The sequence below is a fragment of the Anolis carolinensis genome, chromosome 1, assembly GCF_035594765.1.
Source record: "Anolis carolinensis isolate JA03-04 chromosome 1, rAnoCar3.1.pri, whole genome shotgun sequence".
NCBI lineage: Eukaryota > Metazoa > Chordata > Lepidosauria > Squamata > Dactyloidae > Anolis > Anolis carolinensis.
The window spans coordinates 204153927-204169031 of record NC_085841.1 but is presented as its reverse complement, the minus strand read 5'-3'; the positions used below and the strand labels follow the sequence as shown (position 1 = coordinate 204169031).

The 15105-nt window shown below is 39.5% G+C and overlaps 1 protein-coding gene across 2 annotated transcripts in view; it reads right to left on the bottom strand.

Annotated features, from left to right (window-relative positions):
* Nucleotides 1-15105, bottom strand: part of slc39a10 (solute carrier family 39 member 10) — a 62971-nt gene that overhangs the window by 21814 nt on the left and 26052 nt on the right. For both annotated transcript variants that reach the window (XM_008117276.3, XM_008117275.3), the window contains 3 exons: nt 9985-11037; nt 6355-6562; nt 525-694 (listed from right to left, as the gene is read on the bottom strand). In XM_008117276.3, the coding sequence (XP_008115483.2) occupies nt 525-694; nt 6355-6562; nt 9985-11028 (1422 nt within the window). In that variant the 5' untranslated portion in view covers nt 11029-11037. The remainder of the gene's footprint in view (nt 1-524; nt 695-6354; nt 6563-9984; nt 11038-15105) is intronic.

Below are 15105 nucleotides of genomic sequence, written 5' to 3'. Positions count from 1 at the left end.
GAAGAAATGTAACATTCCAAAGGGATAAAAACCTATATCTATATGTTTGCTTATTACAGCAAAATTTGTAAACATTCTGGGGGCAAAATCTACCCACTGGTTTTAAACAAAGAAAGCTAAGACCATGCTTAACTCTCTACAAGTAAAGGGGTGTCAAAAGTGAATTATCCTTGGTTAGGCTACACCTTCTGGCACACATCTTAATTTCACAACAGCTTTCAGGACTCCAGGAACAGAACTAGGTCACAGAAGTCTTTTTGTTTTAATGCATACTACATATATTTACCTTCTAGTATTTTGAGTGTGTGTATTTCAGTACTTCCACTGTACGCAGAAGCAACTAAATGAACCATGCTCAATTGTAATCAATGAAAGACTTGCATTATTATAACAATAACCCTCAACGATAGCTTAGCAACTGCATACATTTACAAACACTTTTGTGTGCAATGCCGGTACATTGGATGACACTTAAAGAGCGAAAGCAATGGAAAGCACAAGCACTGGGATGGGACAGAACTTACATGTGGCAACAAGTGAAGCAATGCATCTCCACTCATTGTTCCTACTGCAAGAGCAACGAGGAAGGTGAGGAGAAATTTGAAGCACCCTTGGTTAATTATAGGGATCAAGATCACACCTAGCAAGGACAGCAGGCTAATGACTGTGATAGAAATGAGGCCACAAATCCAGGCTGTGGAAGAGGAAGGAGAAAGAAAAACATTAATCAGGAAGTTTTCAAATCACCAATATAAAAAACAAAACAGTTATTACTCAAAGGAAAAAATACACACACATTTCCCCTCTATTATAGACATAAACCTGGGATTGTAAACTCAAATCATCATGACTCATTGTGTGATTTTATTATCTGCATCATTGGGTTGGGTTCTCTTCTCAAAAAATCTATATGGTTTGATTACACACCGGAAAAGTTAACATCTGATGCCTAACTATAATCTTGTTCTAATACTTGTGTAAATTTAACTCCTCCCAAATAGTTTAATTGAGCACAATTCAAAACAGCAAAGAATCAAAATCACCACTAATGGCCGCTGGGACCTGAATGCAAATAAGACAGCTGATGCCTTATGAACAGAACACTTTCAGACACAATAATAGGTAGAATTCAATGTCTCAAAAACAATACCTGTAGCATTTTTCTCTATAGATTTGATCGCAATGGCCATGTGTTCCTAACTAGCAAAGGTGGATTCCTTGATAACAAGAAGCAATTTGTCCAGAATTGAACCTTTATATCCTTTATATTTTACAGCTTTATATTTTACAGCGTGCTGACTTTCCTCAGAAGTAGGGTGGATGTATTTTCCTGAAAACACTATGCTTAATGCAAACACTTGAAACAGGTAAAGAGAAAACCAAAGTGAGACACTATGCTAATTCCAAAATAATTGTTGAAATCAATGTGGTTGCTATCACAATGTGATTTGGCTGGATATCCCTTATTTAAAATGCTTGGGAACAGAAGAGTTTTGGACTGGAGTTTTTCAAAATTTGAAAAACCTGCATTTGCACATATGCACATCTTGGAGATGGGACCCAAGTCTAAATACAAAATTAATTCTGTTTCAAATATACCTTATACACATGGCCTGAAAGTAATTTTATATACAAATTTTTAATAATTTTGTGCATGAAACAGTTTGTGTACACTGAACCATCAAAAACAAAGCCATCCATGTGGACAATGTTAGATTTTGGAACATTTCAGATTTCTGAATAAGTGGTGTTCATTGTATTTTTCTGTGTCAACCTCTCCCCATGCAGTGAACTGTGACAATGTGTGGCCATATATGTTATAGAGGAAAGGAGGAAATGTGACATAGCAGTGCTATTTCACGCAATGGAATTTGTCTCGTGAAGCATGCAACTTTGCTCCAAGCATGTGTCAATGCTTTATCTCTCAAATATTCCTAAAGAGCCAGCAGTCCTTGGCCAAAGCTATTGGGAAAGCCTGGGAGGCCGCTATTTTGCATAAATAATCACAGTAGTTTCTAGTTTCTCTGTAGCTTAAACAGAAAAGTACAGTAACTATGTTAAATTTAGTAATCTGAGTGGGCATAGACCAGAGCTTGCATATTCCTACTTTCTCCAAAATGGCTTATTTGGAGTAAGCAGATAAGATATCATCATGAAATCTGAGAAGTGGGCTGACAGGCAAATAAAATAAAGCATGTTTACAGAACACCTTTTTGTCCCGGAAGGAACACTCTTCTGCCTTACTTCCTCTTCTTCCTTGGAACTACAACTGGTGTGGTTTTTTCAGCCTTTTGTCAATACACTGGCGAATTAATAGCTAGCACTTTAGCTTAACTAAATTCCCAAAGACTGGTTCCGCAGCTGTGAAGGGTACTGTTTATTCAAAAACACTGTCATTAAGAGTGCAAACTAAGTCTTTAGAATGCCATATTTGAACAGAGGTCTCTTGTGTTCCTAAATCTGCCAAAGGATATGTTGCATAAAGCATGAAAGCCAAGAACAGGAGTATGGAAAAAGGGGGGGGGGGGGCAACTGGAGGGAAGCTGGATCCAGAATCCAACAACCTGGATTATAAAGCAGTGTGTTAGCCAAGAAATTATGAGGGATGGCTTGAATAGGACATGTGATTGCCCAAGTCAGTTGTACCATTATTATTTTGTGCCATGATTTCTCATTCTACTGGAAACTAGGAATTTGGAGCTGGAAATCTTCACCTCCTTCACTGTTGCCCTCCTTCACTGTTGCCATCATCCCCCCCCCCCCCCCATCCTTTACCTGGATATATTTTTGACTTGCCACCAATCACTGCAATAATTTTTCTGGTGGAAAAGGGATGGAAGCAATGACAGGGGAAGGCAATAAGAAGACAGAGAAGAATTGAAAGATATATGGACATTGTACCAGTGAGGCAACAGATAGAGAACAGAAAGACAGATGAAATAGATCAAAGGAGATATTGCCATCAAGACAGATGTATATGAAGCAAAGCCAACTGAGAATTCAACAGGGACACTTGGGCTTTCATTTTCCTGTTCATGGGTGTAGTTTTATATTCATGAGAAAGCCATCCTGCTAGCTGTTGATGAAATTACCAGCAATACTAATTAATTAATTAATGTTGGAAAATATGATAATTATTTCAGATTGTCACGCAAATCATCCTGAAAGTATAGTACTATGCCTGAGGTTTAATGTGACAAAGCAAGCTGCTCCTCAATCACTGCAACAAAGTGGCATTGTTTTCTAAATAATGCTAGCTTCTCCAGCAAAATGTACCGATATGACTATTACAAATTCCACTTATTTTCAAAATTGGGTCACTTAAAACTTTGAAGGTCTTCAAGATTACTTATTCATCAGTTCCCTCCCTCATTATCGAGACAGGAAATGCTTCCTTTAAAAAGAAGCGCTCATCTGTGGAAACTTTATAATTAACTTGGTTCAAAGGCATATGTGTGATGAGAGATTTTTGGGGGTATGCGCACGCGCGCATGTGGGCAGCTTTAACATGCACATACAGTTTCAACATTTTAATTGGCAGAAAATGCTTAGCAGCTTTTTCATAAACTCTCCTGGCAATTAAGCTAAGGTCAAACCTCCCAAAAATAAGATTGCCCACAGAAACAAACAATTTGCTACCATATGCAGCATATATTGAGTATTTGGTATTATCGGATCTTTGAGTACAGTTAATGAGGTAGTAGCTGTGTCACTATGGGAAATTTATATACAACAAGTTAACCTTTCTTAATGATGCCACATTCATTAAAAATAATTACCACCAGGGCATTCTTTCCAACAAATATGAACATATATCTGAACATACTCAATTTGTGCTTTATTTCTGACACCGCTTGTAAGTGCCTGCAAAACGACTAATCAATATTCACCATTAGATTAGCTAGACCATTATTTTCAAGCTAAAGGCAATTCCCTCCAAGGTTCTCTATGATTACAGCAATTGTCCCAGCTTTAGAAACAAAATGCCATTAAACACCTCATCCGGCAGTTCCACAGAAATGTGTGGATAATCATATGAAAAAGGCCTGAGAATAAAAATGGTTGAATACAGATTCATACGAAGGGTTGACTGAATTGGCTACAGAATCTTTTATGTACTGAACATTATGTACTGAATGATCCTTGCAAATAAGAGCTTCCAATTGAAGATTCTCTAGGGTAAACTGGGTTTATGTGGGTGTGTTTCCCATCTGTCCTCCAATCTTAGGTGGTACAGAAAAGTTTGACTATATTTACTTTTGGCAGCTAGGAAATGTTATATTATGTATGATGAGGTTTCCAAGATGGTGCTCTATTTCCTGAATTTTGAAAACTGATGTTTAAAACATGTTATTTGGTGGTCTTGCTTTGTGATTATTTAAATGAGGCACAGTATTTTTTTAAGAATATCATTTCACGCAACATTTAGTCACACTGAATGTTATAGAGCAGTGGTTCTCAACCTGTGGGTCCCCAGGTGTTTTGACCTACAACTCCCAGAAATCCCAGCCAGTTTACCAACTGTTAGGATTTCTAGGAGTTGAAGCCCAAAACATCTGGGGACCCACACACAGGCTGAGAACCACTGTTATAGAGTAACAAGAGCTGGTAATTCTGAGCAATGTTAGGCTTCCGGTAAATGGTCTAATAAACACAAACCCTTTAAGTAGATATGATGTATGTTAAGACTGCATCTAAACGATACAGCCAAGTTTAAGAAATGTCAATTGCATGGATCTTTCATATGAAATCAATACCCACTTTGGATATGACAGTTTACAATGGAGTGAAATATGATAACACGTATGCAGAACTCCGTAAAGGCAGTTGAGACCGTGATGAAAAATTGCCCTAACTTGAATAAGAGAAAGAAACCACCTTTCTTAAGCGCTATTAAACTTAACTCTTTTCTGTTCAGAAACAGTAGCATGAACATTATTTGGATCAAGAGATAGAGCCCAGTTCCATCAATACAAGAACATCTGAAAGGCCACACGATCTAAAGAATGCAATTTAAATACAATAATTGCCTCTACCTGGGAAAGTGATTGTGTGTAGCTGCCAGATGGACTAAATGCAAAACCAAAATAGCTTGTGGTGTCATGTAGAGGAAACTTTGGAATCTGATTAGAAAAGTCACCTCACATCATTTGCTAGCCATTGGGAAGAAGCTGCCCCTTGAAATTCAGCAATCCTAATGTATTATGGCCCCTGATTAAAAACTCACAGATGAGTCCCAATGGCTGGAGCCGCTAAGATGGCAAACATGGAGAAAGACATGACTAAGAAATGCCAGTCTATAAAGCAACTATAGGAGGTGTGCTATTTTCCAGATATTGTTGGAAAGCACATCCAAGAGAAGGAGTGCTGAGAGCCTCAATACAAGAATATCCAAAGTGCCACATGACCACTTACTCCTGCTATAAAGGAAATGCTGTGAATGTCTGAGCAAGCATCCTTTCACACCAAGAAGAATAAGAAGCCCAGGGGGAAGATTTTGAACTATTGAGTAGTCTTATAAATCTTTGAGTAGTCTTATAATCTTTGAAACAAAACAATCAAAAAGAAAGATTAGCCTTAAACATCCTCAGAAAACAGCTCCAACGTTTTCTTTTTTCCATGGTTCTTTTGGCCTTCAACTCCCAGAAATCCTAACAGCTGGTAAACATCTGGGGACCCACAGGTTGAGAACTACTGCTCTACATGAACCAGAGGAAGACACTTGACGACAAAGACAATAATGGGAAGATCTGTGGCTTTATGGTCAGGTGGGCAATTATATGAAAGCCAGAGGCTGATTTCCCCCACTGGGACCCTCCACATGGGATGAGTCTCGCACTGATAGTGCACCCAAATACTTCTATTGTTACCCAAGTCCTTGCCAAAATGATGACCAGAACTGACACTGTGTCACTTCCTGCTACTGTTTTGAAGCATTTGGAGGCCCTGGGGGTGAGGATTCTGTGTGAGCTGGACATGCCTTGGCACGTTTTGGACTCGCCATATGGTTGAGGACATAAAACATCTGAAAACAGTATATTTTATTTGAATTGGTTGGCTGAAAGGGTTTGGGGGACTGTTGAGAGGCTTCAAGCAGGGTCAGTGGTCACATTTGTCCACCACTTTTGTATGGGGTAACAGAGTAAGCACGCCTCACTCTCTGTTACTTTGACTGGCTCGACTGACCGTATGAGCTTATCGTAAACACTGCGTACTCAAAACTATAACAAAATTTACAGCTAGCCAAAAAAGACACCTGTGCAGCATGTTGATTTCATAACAGAAAATGACACTAATAATAAATACAAACACATGCTTTTTCCGGTCTTGATTCTTTGACAACACACTTCTTACCTGATGCACCTGTTTTATTCATGCTCCCAAGCGATGCATTTTTGCCTTTATTCAAGTCTTCAATCAGTAAATCCTCAAAATATTCAATACAAAGTCTCCTGTCAATCTGATACAGCAATGCGGGACACAGGTATGTAAACAAGCTTGGAGAAATGGGAGAACTGGGGCGAAGACCATAATGCCTTAGCAGCTGGGTGACATTTAAACACTGCAAACAAGTTAAGGAGAAGAAAATTAAACAAGCAACATCAGCAAATTTCATTCAGAAGCAGAGGGATACACAACATTTAAAACTTCATCACTTGTATTTAGAAAAGTGGGATTGATCCTGATACTCTGCATGCCCTGGAAAAGGGCTAAAGGGATTGGCAACTGCATGGTGTGTGTGTGTACAGGGGTCAATTTTCAGTCCAATGTGTTATTTCTAGAAGGCATTTTAGGGTGTATCTATGCTATATAATTAATGCAGTTCAACAGTATTCTACCAAGGCTCAATGCTATGAAATACACATGTTGTGGTTTTACAAGATCTTTCGGAGCCCCCAGATGGCGTAGTGGACTAAGTGACTGGAAGGTTGGGTTGCTGACCTGAAAGCTGCCAGGTTCGAATCCCACCTGGGGAGAGTGTGGATGAGCTCCCTCTATCAGCTCCAGCTCCATGCGGGGACATGAGAGAAGCCTCCCACAAGGATGGTAAAAACATCAAAAAACATCCGGGCGTCCCCTGGGCAACGTCCTTGCAGACGGCCAATTCTCTCACTCCAGGAGCAACTCCTGACACAAAAACAAAAACAAACAAACAAAAAAAAAACAAGATCTTTCGCTTTCCAAGCTACAACCCTTACCAAGCTACAATCTTAGGATTCCATGGCATTGAGACACTGCAGTTAAATGGGTATTAAACAGCATTAATCCTACAGTTTAAATGCACTTCTGTTAATTTTTGGCTATTTACTGAAGTTGTTGCAGGCTATCTGGAGGTTTTAGCTGTTTTTTCTAGTGAAAAAATACACCCTGAAAATTGTTGTGAACATTATTTAAATGGGGGTGGACTGAGACCAGCAGTGAAACCTTTGGGAGGAAAGCGGGGTTCTGTGGTTATGATAGCAAGGAGTCTGATGACATCTGTGGGCACACTGCAAAATTAAAAAACCTTGCCAACAATGTTTTGAATTCTGAGTGGTACCTCTGACTAATGCACCAAGGTCCCAACATCTGGCCTCTTTTAACTATGGTGCATGAAGAGAAACAGAGACAGGACAGAGCTCTTATGTACCATAGTTAAAGGCTGAAATGCCCAAACAGGAGTCAAATGGTAAATTTACCGAAGAGCTATTCGATCACTGGAGAAGAATGTAATCTCTACTTGAACAAGAGGAAGAAAAACCTATCCCAAGGAAAATACATAGGAAAAGAGAAAATCAAATGAGCATATTGTGAGGTTGGGGGGAGGGCTTTATTTCTTCAATGAAATTTAAATTTATAATGGCACAGTGGTTTGAGTGCTGGGCTACACACGACTCTGGGGACCAGGCTCCGAATCCCCACTTAGCCATTAAATGCCACCAGGTGACCTTGAGCAAGTCACGCACTCTCTGAGAAAAACCCATGATAGATTTGCCTTAGGATCACCATATGCCAGAAACAACTTGAAAGCATACAACAACAGCAACAACATATCATTTCCATGATTTTCTTTCAAAGGAACAAACATATAATTGAGTCTCTGAAAATGAAATATGAAATTACTACACCTGACAGAAGCTTCATTTGAGAGTACAGTAGAGTATCACATATCCAACATAAACAGGCCAGCAGAATGCTGGATAAGCGAAAATGTTGGATAATAAGGAGGGATTTAAAAAAAGCCTATTAAGTGTCAAATTACGTTATGATTTTACAAATTAAGCACCAAAACATCATGTTTTACAACAAGTCTGCCACTTGTTTGGGAACGTGGCTACACTTGTGTTGTTGTTCGGCATGTTGGCCCCCTGCGTGTTGCTGCCCAGATAAACAGCTGTGGATCTGGGCGGGAGGCAGACTGCGATGGACAATACAGAACCCTGGATAAGCGAAGGTTGGATAAGTGAGGCTCTACTGTATTGCAAACTGACAATTCAGCTCCTTGAGTATTTCAAGCTTAGCAATCTAGCAAGTTGTCAAGATTAGGACTGTGGGCAAGTAGTCTTTGAATCACACTCGGCCATGGAAATCCACTGGGTGACCTTTGATTTTAAGACAAGTTACATGCTCTTGTCTTAAAAGCAACCCCATGACAAATTTCCTCTGATAAATACTAGAAAAATTTATGATAGGATGGCTGTAAATCAGAGTCAACTTAAAGGTAAAGGTAAAGGTTTCCCCTGACGTTAAGTCCAGTCATGTCTGACTCTGGGGGTTGGTGCTCATCTCCATTTCTAAGCCGAAGAGCCGGCTTTGTCCGTAGACACCTCCAAGGTCATATGACCAGCATGACTGCATGGAGCGCCGTTACCTTCCAGCCGGAGCGGTACCTATTGATCTACTCATATTGGCATGTTTTCGAACTGCTAGGTTTGCAGAGATGGAGCTAACAGCAGGCGCTCAAGCCGCTCCCGGGATTTGAACCTGGCACCTTTCGGCCTGCAAGTTCAGCAGCTCAGCGCTTTAATGCACTTCGCCACCAGGGTTCCTTAAAACTTAAAGGTAGATAACAGTAAAAATTTCAACCTTCCAATCTTACTAGACAGAAGGTAGAGGAATGCCCTTATGACTGTCAAACTGACAAAACATGGTAATTTTCATGTAATGATGATAATATGCTTTATCAGAAGAACTGCTCAAATACATAAATAAAATCAATACCTTACTATCTCAAATATATTTTATTACCTGCAGGCAACAGAATGTGCAACTGGTAATTATTTTAAATCTCTCTTGCGTTGTCTCCTGGAAAATTATTCTTGCCACCATGGATAATCAAGAAAATGGCTCTATTCAAGCTTGTTCAAGTATGGAAACCCCATACACTATCCCAACTTTTTCTTGTTGCTGTGTGCCTCCAAGTAGTTTTTCAATTTATGAAGACTGCAAGGTGACCACATCATGGATTTTCTTGGCAAGATTTGTTCTTTTAAAAAAATACTTTTAATTAAGTTTTCAAAAACACTAACTTTTATAAGTGTACAAAAAGAAAGAAGGGAAATAAAAGAGAGGAAAGAAAAAATCAAGCATAGCAGGTACAGACTGAAGAATAATGAAAAAGATGAACTCCCTTCTTTCTTTCAATGGAGTATACTATTCAGGTTGTTTCAAAATTCTCTATATGTAACAAAGACTGGAAAGAAGATAATTGTATATCTTTCTGATCTTTGCTACATTTTTCTCTTAACAATCACAGAGAGCATTCTTCTTCATAAGGTAGAATTTGTTCAAAGGGGTTTTTGCCTTTGCCTTTCTCTGAAATTGAGACTGCGTGACTTGCCAAGAACACTCAATGCCCTTCCCATGGCTGAGCTCTAAAGTCACAGTCCAACCACTACACCAGGCTGGTTCCATTTTATTTTTAGATCTAAGTACACTATTGCTTATGCACACATGGCCTTACCTCCTTAAAGGCAAGACAAGTTTTAGCAAATTTTCACTGACCTCTTCGTGATCATCTTCATGTCTGTTACGGTCCTTGTGAAGATGCCTCTTCATGCCATTGTGATTATGAGGTGCTTCACGCTTGCTAGCATGTCGATGGCTGGCTCCACTGGCAGGATGTGGGTCTCGGTGCCCATGAGCGGCCGAATGGTCATTATCATGGAAATGCACATGCGAGGGAGACCCTTCATGCACATGATCTTCTTTTTGAACACGGTTATGTTTGTATTGCTCATTCGAATCATGATCAGAGGCAAAATCCTGTGTTGCTTCAATTGGGATCTCACTGCTCTTCTTCTTGTCTCTCCGCCTCTTCTTTTCTTTGCATGGTTTTATTTCACAGTGTTCTTGAGTAGTGTTGGTTTCTGTTGAAGGCTCATGACTTGGTTCCCCATGATCGCTGGCACTAATGGAGTCATTATGAGAATGATGGCTGCCATTATGGCCAAGGTGATGGTGCGAGTGATGGCAGCGGTAGCGCTGGCGGTGCCTATGATGACTGTTATGGCCACGGGTATGTTTTCCACCAGGTTTTAGGGACGGCTCTGTTCCTTCTTTTTCAGGGTCACACTTCTGGTTTCTTTTGGTAGGCCCTTCATTCACAGTCTGATTTTCTGAACCTGAGTGACTATGGGGATGGGGATGGCTGTGGGAATGAGAATGCTTTCCTTCTTGTACCTCTATGAGATCTAAGTGAGAGACGTGGTCATGACCAATGTCCTCATGATTTATTTCCACTACTTTGACTTCGCCAAGCCCAAGGTTCGTCAGCAATTTCTCCAGTCCCCAAAAATGTAATCTCCCATTTTCACCATAACACTCAAAGAGTTTTTCAATATAGTATTTCTGTTCCTCTTCAGCCTCCTTATTTGGTGCAGGTTCTGTCCTACCATTCTGGAGATATGGTGTGTCTGAGATCTGATCGCTATTGTGGTTATTACTTTGGCCCTTTTCTGCACCATGGCTGTGGCAATGGTGGCACTGATGAAAGACAAACGTCAGCAAACATATGAGGCAAAACTGTGTGTGCATATGTACCGTCATTTCTATTTTCTGCAACAAAAGAAAAAAATACATCTCGCTGTTATATTATCATGGGATAACCTTAGATTATTTCTAACAAATACAGCTTCACATTGCATGAACATGGCAAGACCAAACTTTTAATATTAAGCTAAATAGCAATTTGTCATTATCAATCACCATTTATAAATTTAGATGAAAAAGACAGTTAATTCTGTTTTATAATCTACATACTTTGTCAAATGAATATGCAGTCTAGCCCAGGTGCAACAATACTCTCAGCTGAATCTTTAGTATAACAGACTAACACAGCTATTTCTATGGAATTTACTGGCAACTTTTGAAGAAGCAGATACAGGGAACAAGTGAACTGGAAACATATGCTCAAAAGCCATCCACCTTAATTATGGTAAAGCAATCAACACCTGAAGACTCTCTGCTGTACGTCAGCTAGTTGGCAATTTCTTTGAAACCCCATATGCTGAAGTTCAAAAAAAATTCTAATTACAAGAGGAGAAGAAGGAAAGCCCGCAATTTTATTTAATGATAAGGTCTGCGAATCAAAGGATTTTTCACCTAAAAAGTGAAAGTGAGTCACAGCTTTTCTAATAAATGCCCATTCATTAGAATACTCCACAGTTCCAAGCCCCAAAGTAGCATAATTATTTCATTACACCCAAATTAGGATTCTTACACATTTCTCTCTCTCTCGCTCTTAACAGATGTAAGTGTACTTACTTAACACTGAAAGTAGACTCCCTCAATCAGAACACTGCTCAAAACTTTTTTCAGAATCTCTACTTCTCAAAACTCATGACAACTAAACTTACCTATTCCATTTTTATAATTCAGGATGGACATCTAACTAACCTCGTTGAAGTTCCCTGATGCCAATATGAAAAAGCTGAAATTTGTTCAAGTGAAGAAGTCAGCATTATTTTCAAAAAGGCTACATGTACATTGTTTTTATAGGCTTAACAGAGACTTAAAAAAAAACCCAGACTCCTTGAAACATGTAGTGAATTATTTTTAACTTAAGTCCTTTGTTGTCTTATGTGCAACTAGAAAAAAATGTCCACGAGGAAAATCAGATGCAAAATATACAACTTTTGTATGACCCCTGGAATTGAACCACATGGAAATTCCAAGGAGTTCATGAGGAACACAGGGAGACACCAAACAACCTCTAGATACTAATTTATATCCAATACTATCACCAGCTCCAAACTGAGCTACAACCTACTTCATATCCGGAACCTCAACATTTGAATACAATGTTCCCTCACTTATCGCTGGGGTTAGGTTCCAGGACCACCCGCAATAAGTGAAAATCCGCGAAGTAGGGACACTATATTTATTTTAATATTTATACATTATTTTAGTAGTTATACACTGTTTTAAGTCTTTATCAACCAATCGTGTGTTGATAAATCACCTCCTTCTCCACCTGTTGCTGCTTGGGCTCCTTTTCTCTCCCTTTGGCTTCTCCTTCCTCCTTCCTTAGGCTGTAAATTGTAATTTTTTATGATTTATAATAGTCTTTTAGTTTATTGAAAAACTGCGAAACAGCGAATCTGCGAAAAGTGAACCGCGACGTAGTGCGGGAACACTGTACTCTCCCTTTTGGGGGCCAAAATTGTGGGTTTTGATACAATACATTGAGAAGAATTGCCATTCTGCAGAGAATGGGCAGCATTAACTGTATCACGGGGGCAACTGGCCTGAGATGCAGCCACTTTTCTGTCCAAACATTTTAAAAAGCCAGAAGCAGTGCCATGGCAGAGACAGTTGAGCGGCTGATGCTTCTTTTAAGGGATGGACTAAACTCTTGCTTTTCACTACTCAGAAATTGTTCCTTTCAAAATAAGAGTTATTGTATAGTATTTACTTACCCATGGATAAGTCAACCTAGGTTTTTGGACTCAATTTTTTGACAAAAACTTTTAGACTGATACATACATACATACATACATATATATATATATTGAAGAAGGAAGTCTACTTGTTTACACAATTTATTTCACTAAACCTAAGGCCAGTGTCTGTTTCAAAGCTTGAAACTACCTAGAAAATACTTTGATGGGGGCAGTTTGATGTGTTGAGGCCTTAACCCAGGGGTCCTCAAACTTTTTAAGCAGAGGGATGGTCCACAGTCCCTCAGAGTGTTTGGGGGGGGGGGGGACTATAGTTTGAAAAAAAAAGAAGAACAAATTCCTATGCACACTGCAATGTCTTATTTGTAGTGCAAAAAAAAAAAACACACACGCACACACACACACAACGAAAGAACAATACAATATTTAAAAATAAGAATGATTTTAACCAACATAAACCTACCACGATTTCAATGGGAAGTGTGGGCTGCTTCTTGCAGATGAGATAGTCAAGTTAATTAGGATTGTCGTTGTTGTGTGCCTTCAAGTCATTTCAGACTTAGGGCAAGCAAGCCTAAGTCTAAAACTGAGGGTGGGGGCTAGATAAATGACCTTGGAGGTCTGCATCCGGCCTCTGGGCCTTAGTTTGGGGACCCCTGCCTTAGCCTCTCCATCTGCCACGCAAGCTCTGTGAAGGAGGGAGTTTGTGGATATAGTATTAGATAAATCAAATGGCTGCATGGCTTTGGTTTACATTTTCACACAGACTAAGATCAACTGTCAGAACTATTTTTGCAAAAACAAATCTCTTTTTGAGCAACATGTTCTTCTCTGAAAGAGCACAGACTGAGGGAGAACATTCAAAACGAAGGGAACAGAAATTCTTTTCCAGCCCTGCTTTCCCAATGGTTGAAAGGCACTCGCTACAAAGCTGGAATCAAAGATGTAAGAATGATACTGGGTTAAAAGACAAAATACAAAACACACAAGGGTGCATTCACGGCTGCTGTGGAGTAGCCAAGATGAAGAAGCACAATCTGGAACTTTTAAAATGCAACCATGCATTAAGTTTAGAAGAGAATACCGATGCAAATTTATTCGGCCAAGGCCAAAGACTAGTTTGCTGCAAGCAAAGCTGCTATCTATTCCTTATGGAAAGCCTCAAGATGAAGAGCTTTCATCTGTATTGCTGTAAGCGTTAGCAAACATTTCCTTACCAAGACCCAAAATGCAAAACACAGCATTTGTAATTGTTTTAAGGGTCACCAAGAATGTCTTTGTCAAGATCTTACCCCTGACTCAAGTATGATCCTAATCCTTTCCAGTACCTCATGATCACTTTCATGTGACTATCACATACAGCAGAGCTAAGACTGTACTTGGAAATGTAGTCATGCATCCCTAATTTTAGGCTGTACCTTTTCTTTGGTAGAGGCATCACATTTGGAGAGCATGGAAATCTGCCTGCATTCTGACTGCAGTGAACTTTTCTGACTGTAGTCATGATTTATCCCTGGCTGAGTAAGTGGACAGGGAACAGACTGTACCCATCTAGAGTATGGCACATCTTACAACATGATCATATAAACAAAACCCCTTCCTCACACACAGGTCTACTTTAAAAAACGTACTTGACTTGATCCCAGGCTTTTCCTATTCTTTCCTTTTATTTCAAAAGTGAAATATTTTTTTATAGCACAAGGCAAGTGTTACAAAGAGGGCAAAGAAGTTGGATAAGGAGGTCAACAGTAGATGGAAGTGGTCTGAGCAGAGTCTGTGGGAGGGAGAAAAAGGAGCATCTACACCAAAGATGCTAAAAAGTTTAGTAGTATGGTGGAGATCACACACATAACACACTAGGATTCTGTAAAAGTGTGTTGATTTATTTTTGTATGGCACGGGGACGCACCAGATGGTCTTTGCGGTCTCTTCCAACTCTAGGATTCTATGAACAAAGTATCTGACTTCCACCCACAGACTCCTCTATACAAGAGGAAATAAACCACCAGGTATCATTCAAAGAGCTGAAATGAAGCATCTTACAAACATATTTGTCCTATGACAACCTGGTCACATGGTTTAGTTGGGGTGTTTTTCAGGGTCGTGAGGGAAAAGGCATTCAACGGGCTTCACTACCTCATGCTTCCCTGTCATGCTACACTATCCAGTGTGTTTTTAAATCTTTCTGTAATGCTCATGGTTGCTGCTTTAGTGCTAACTAAAA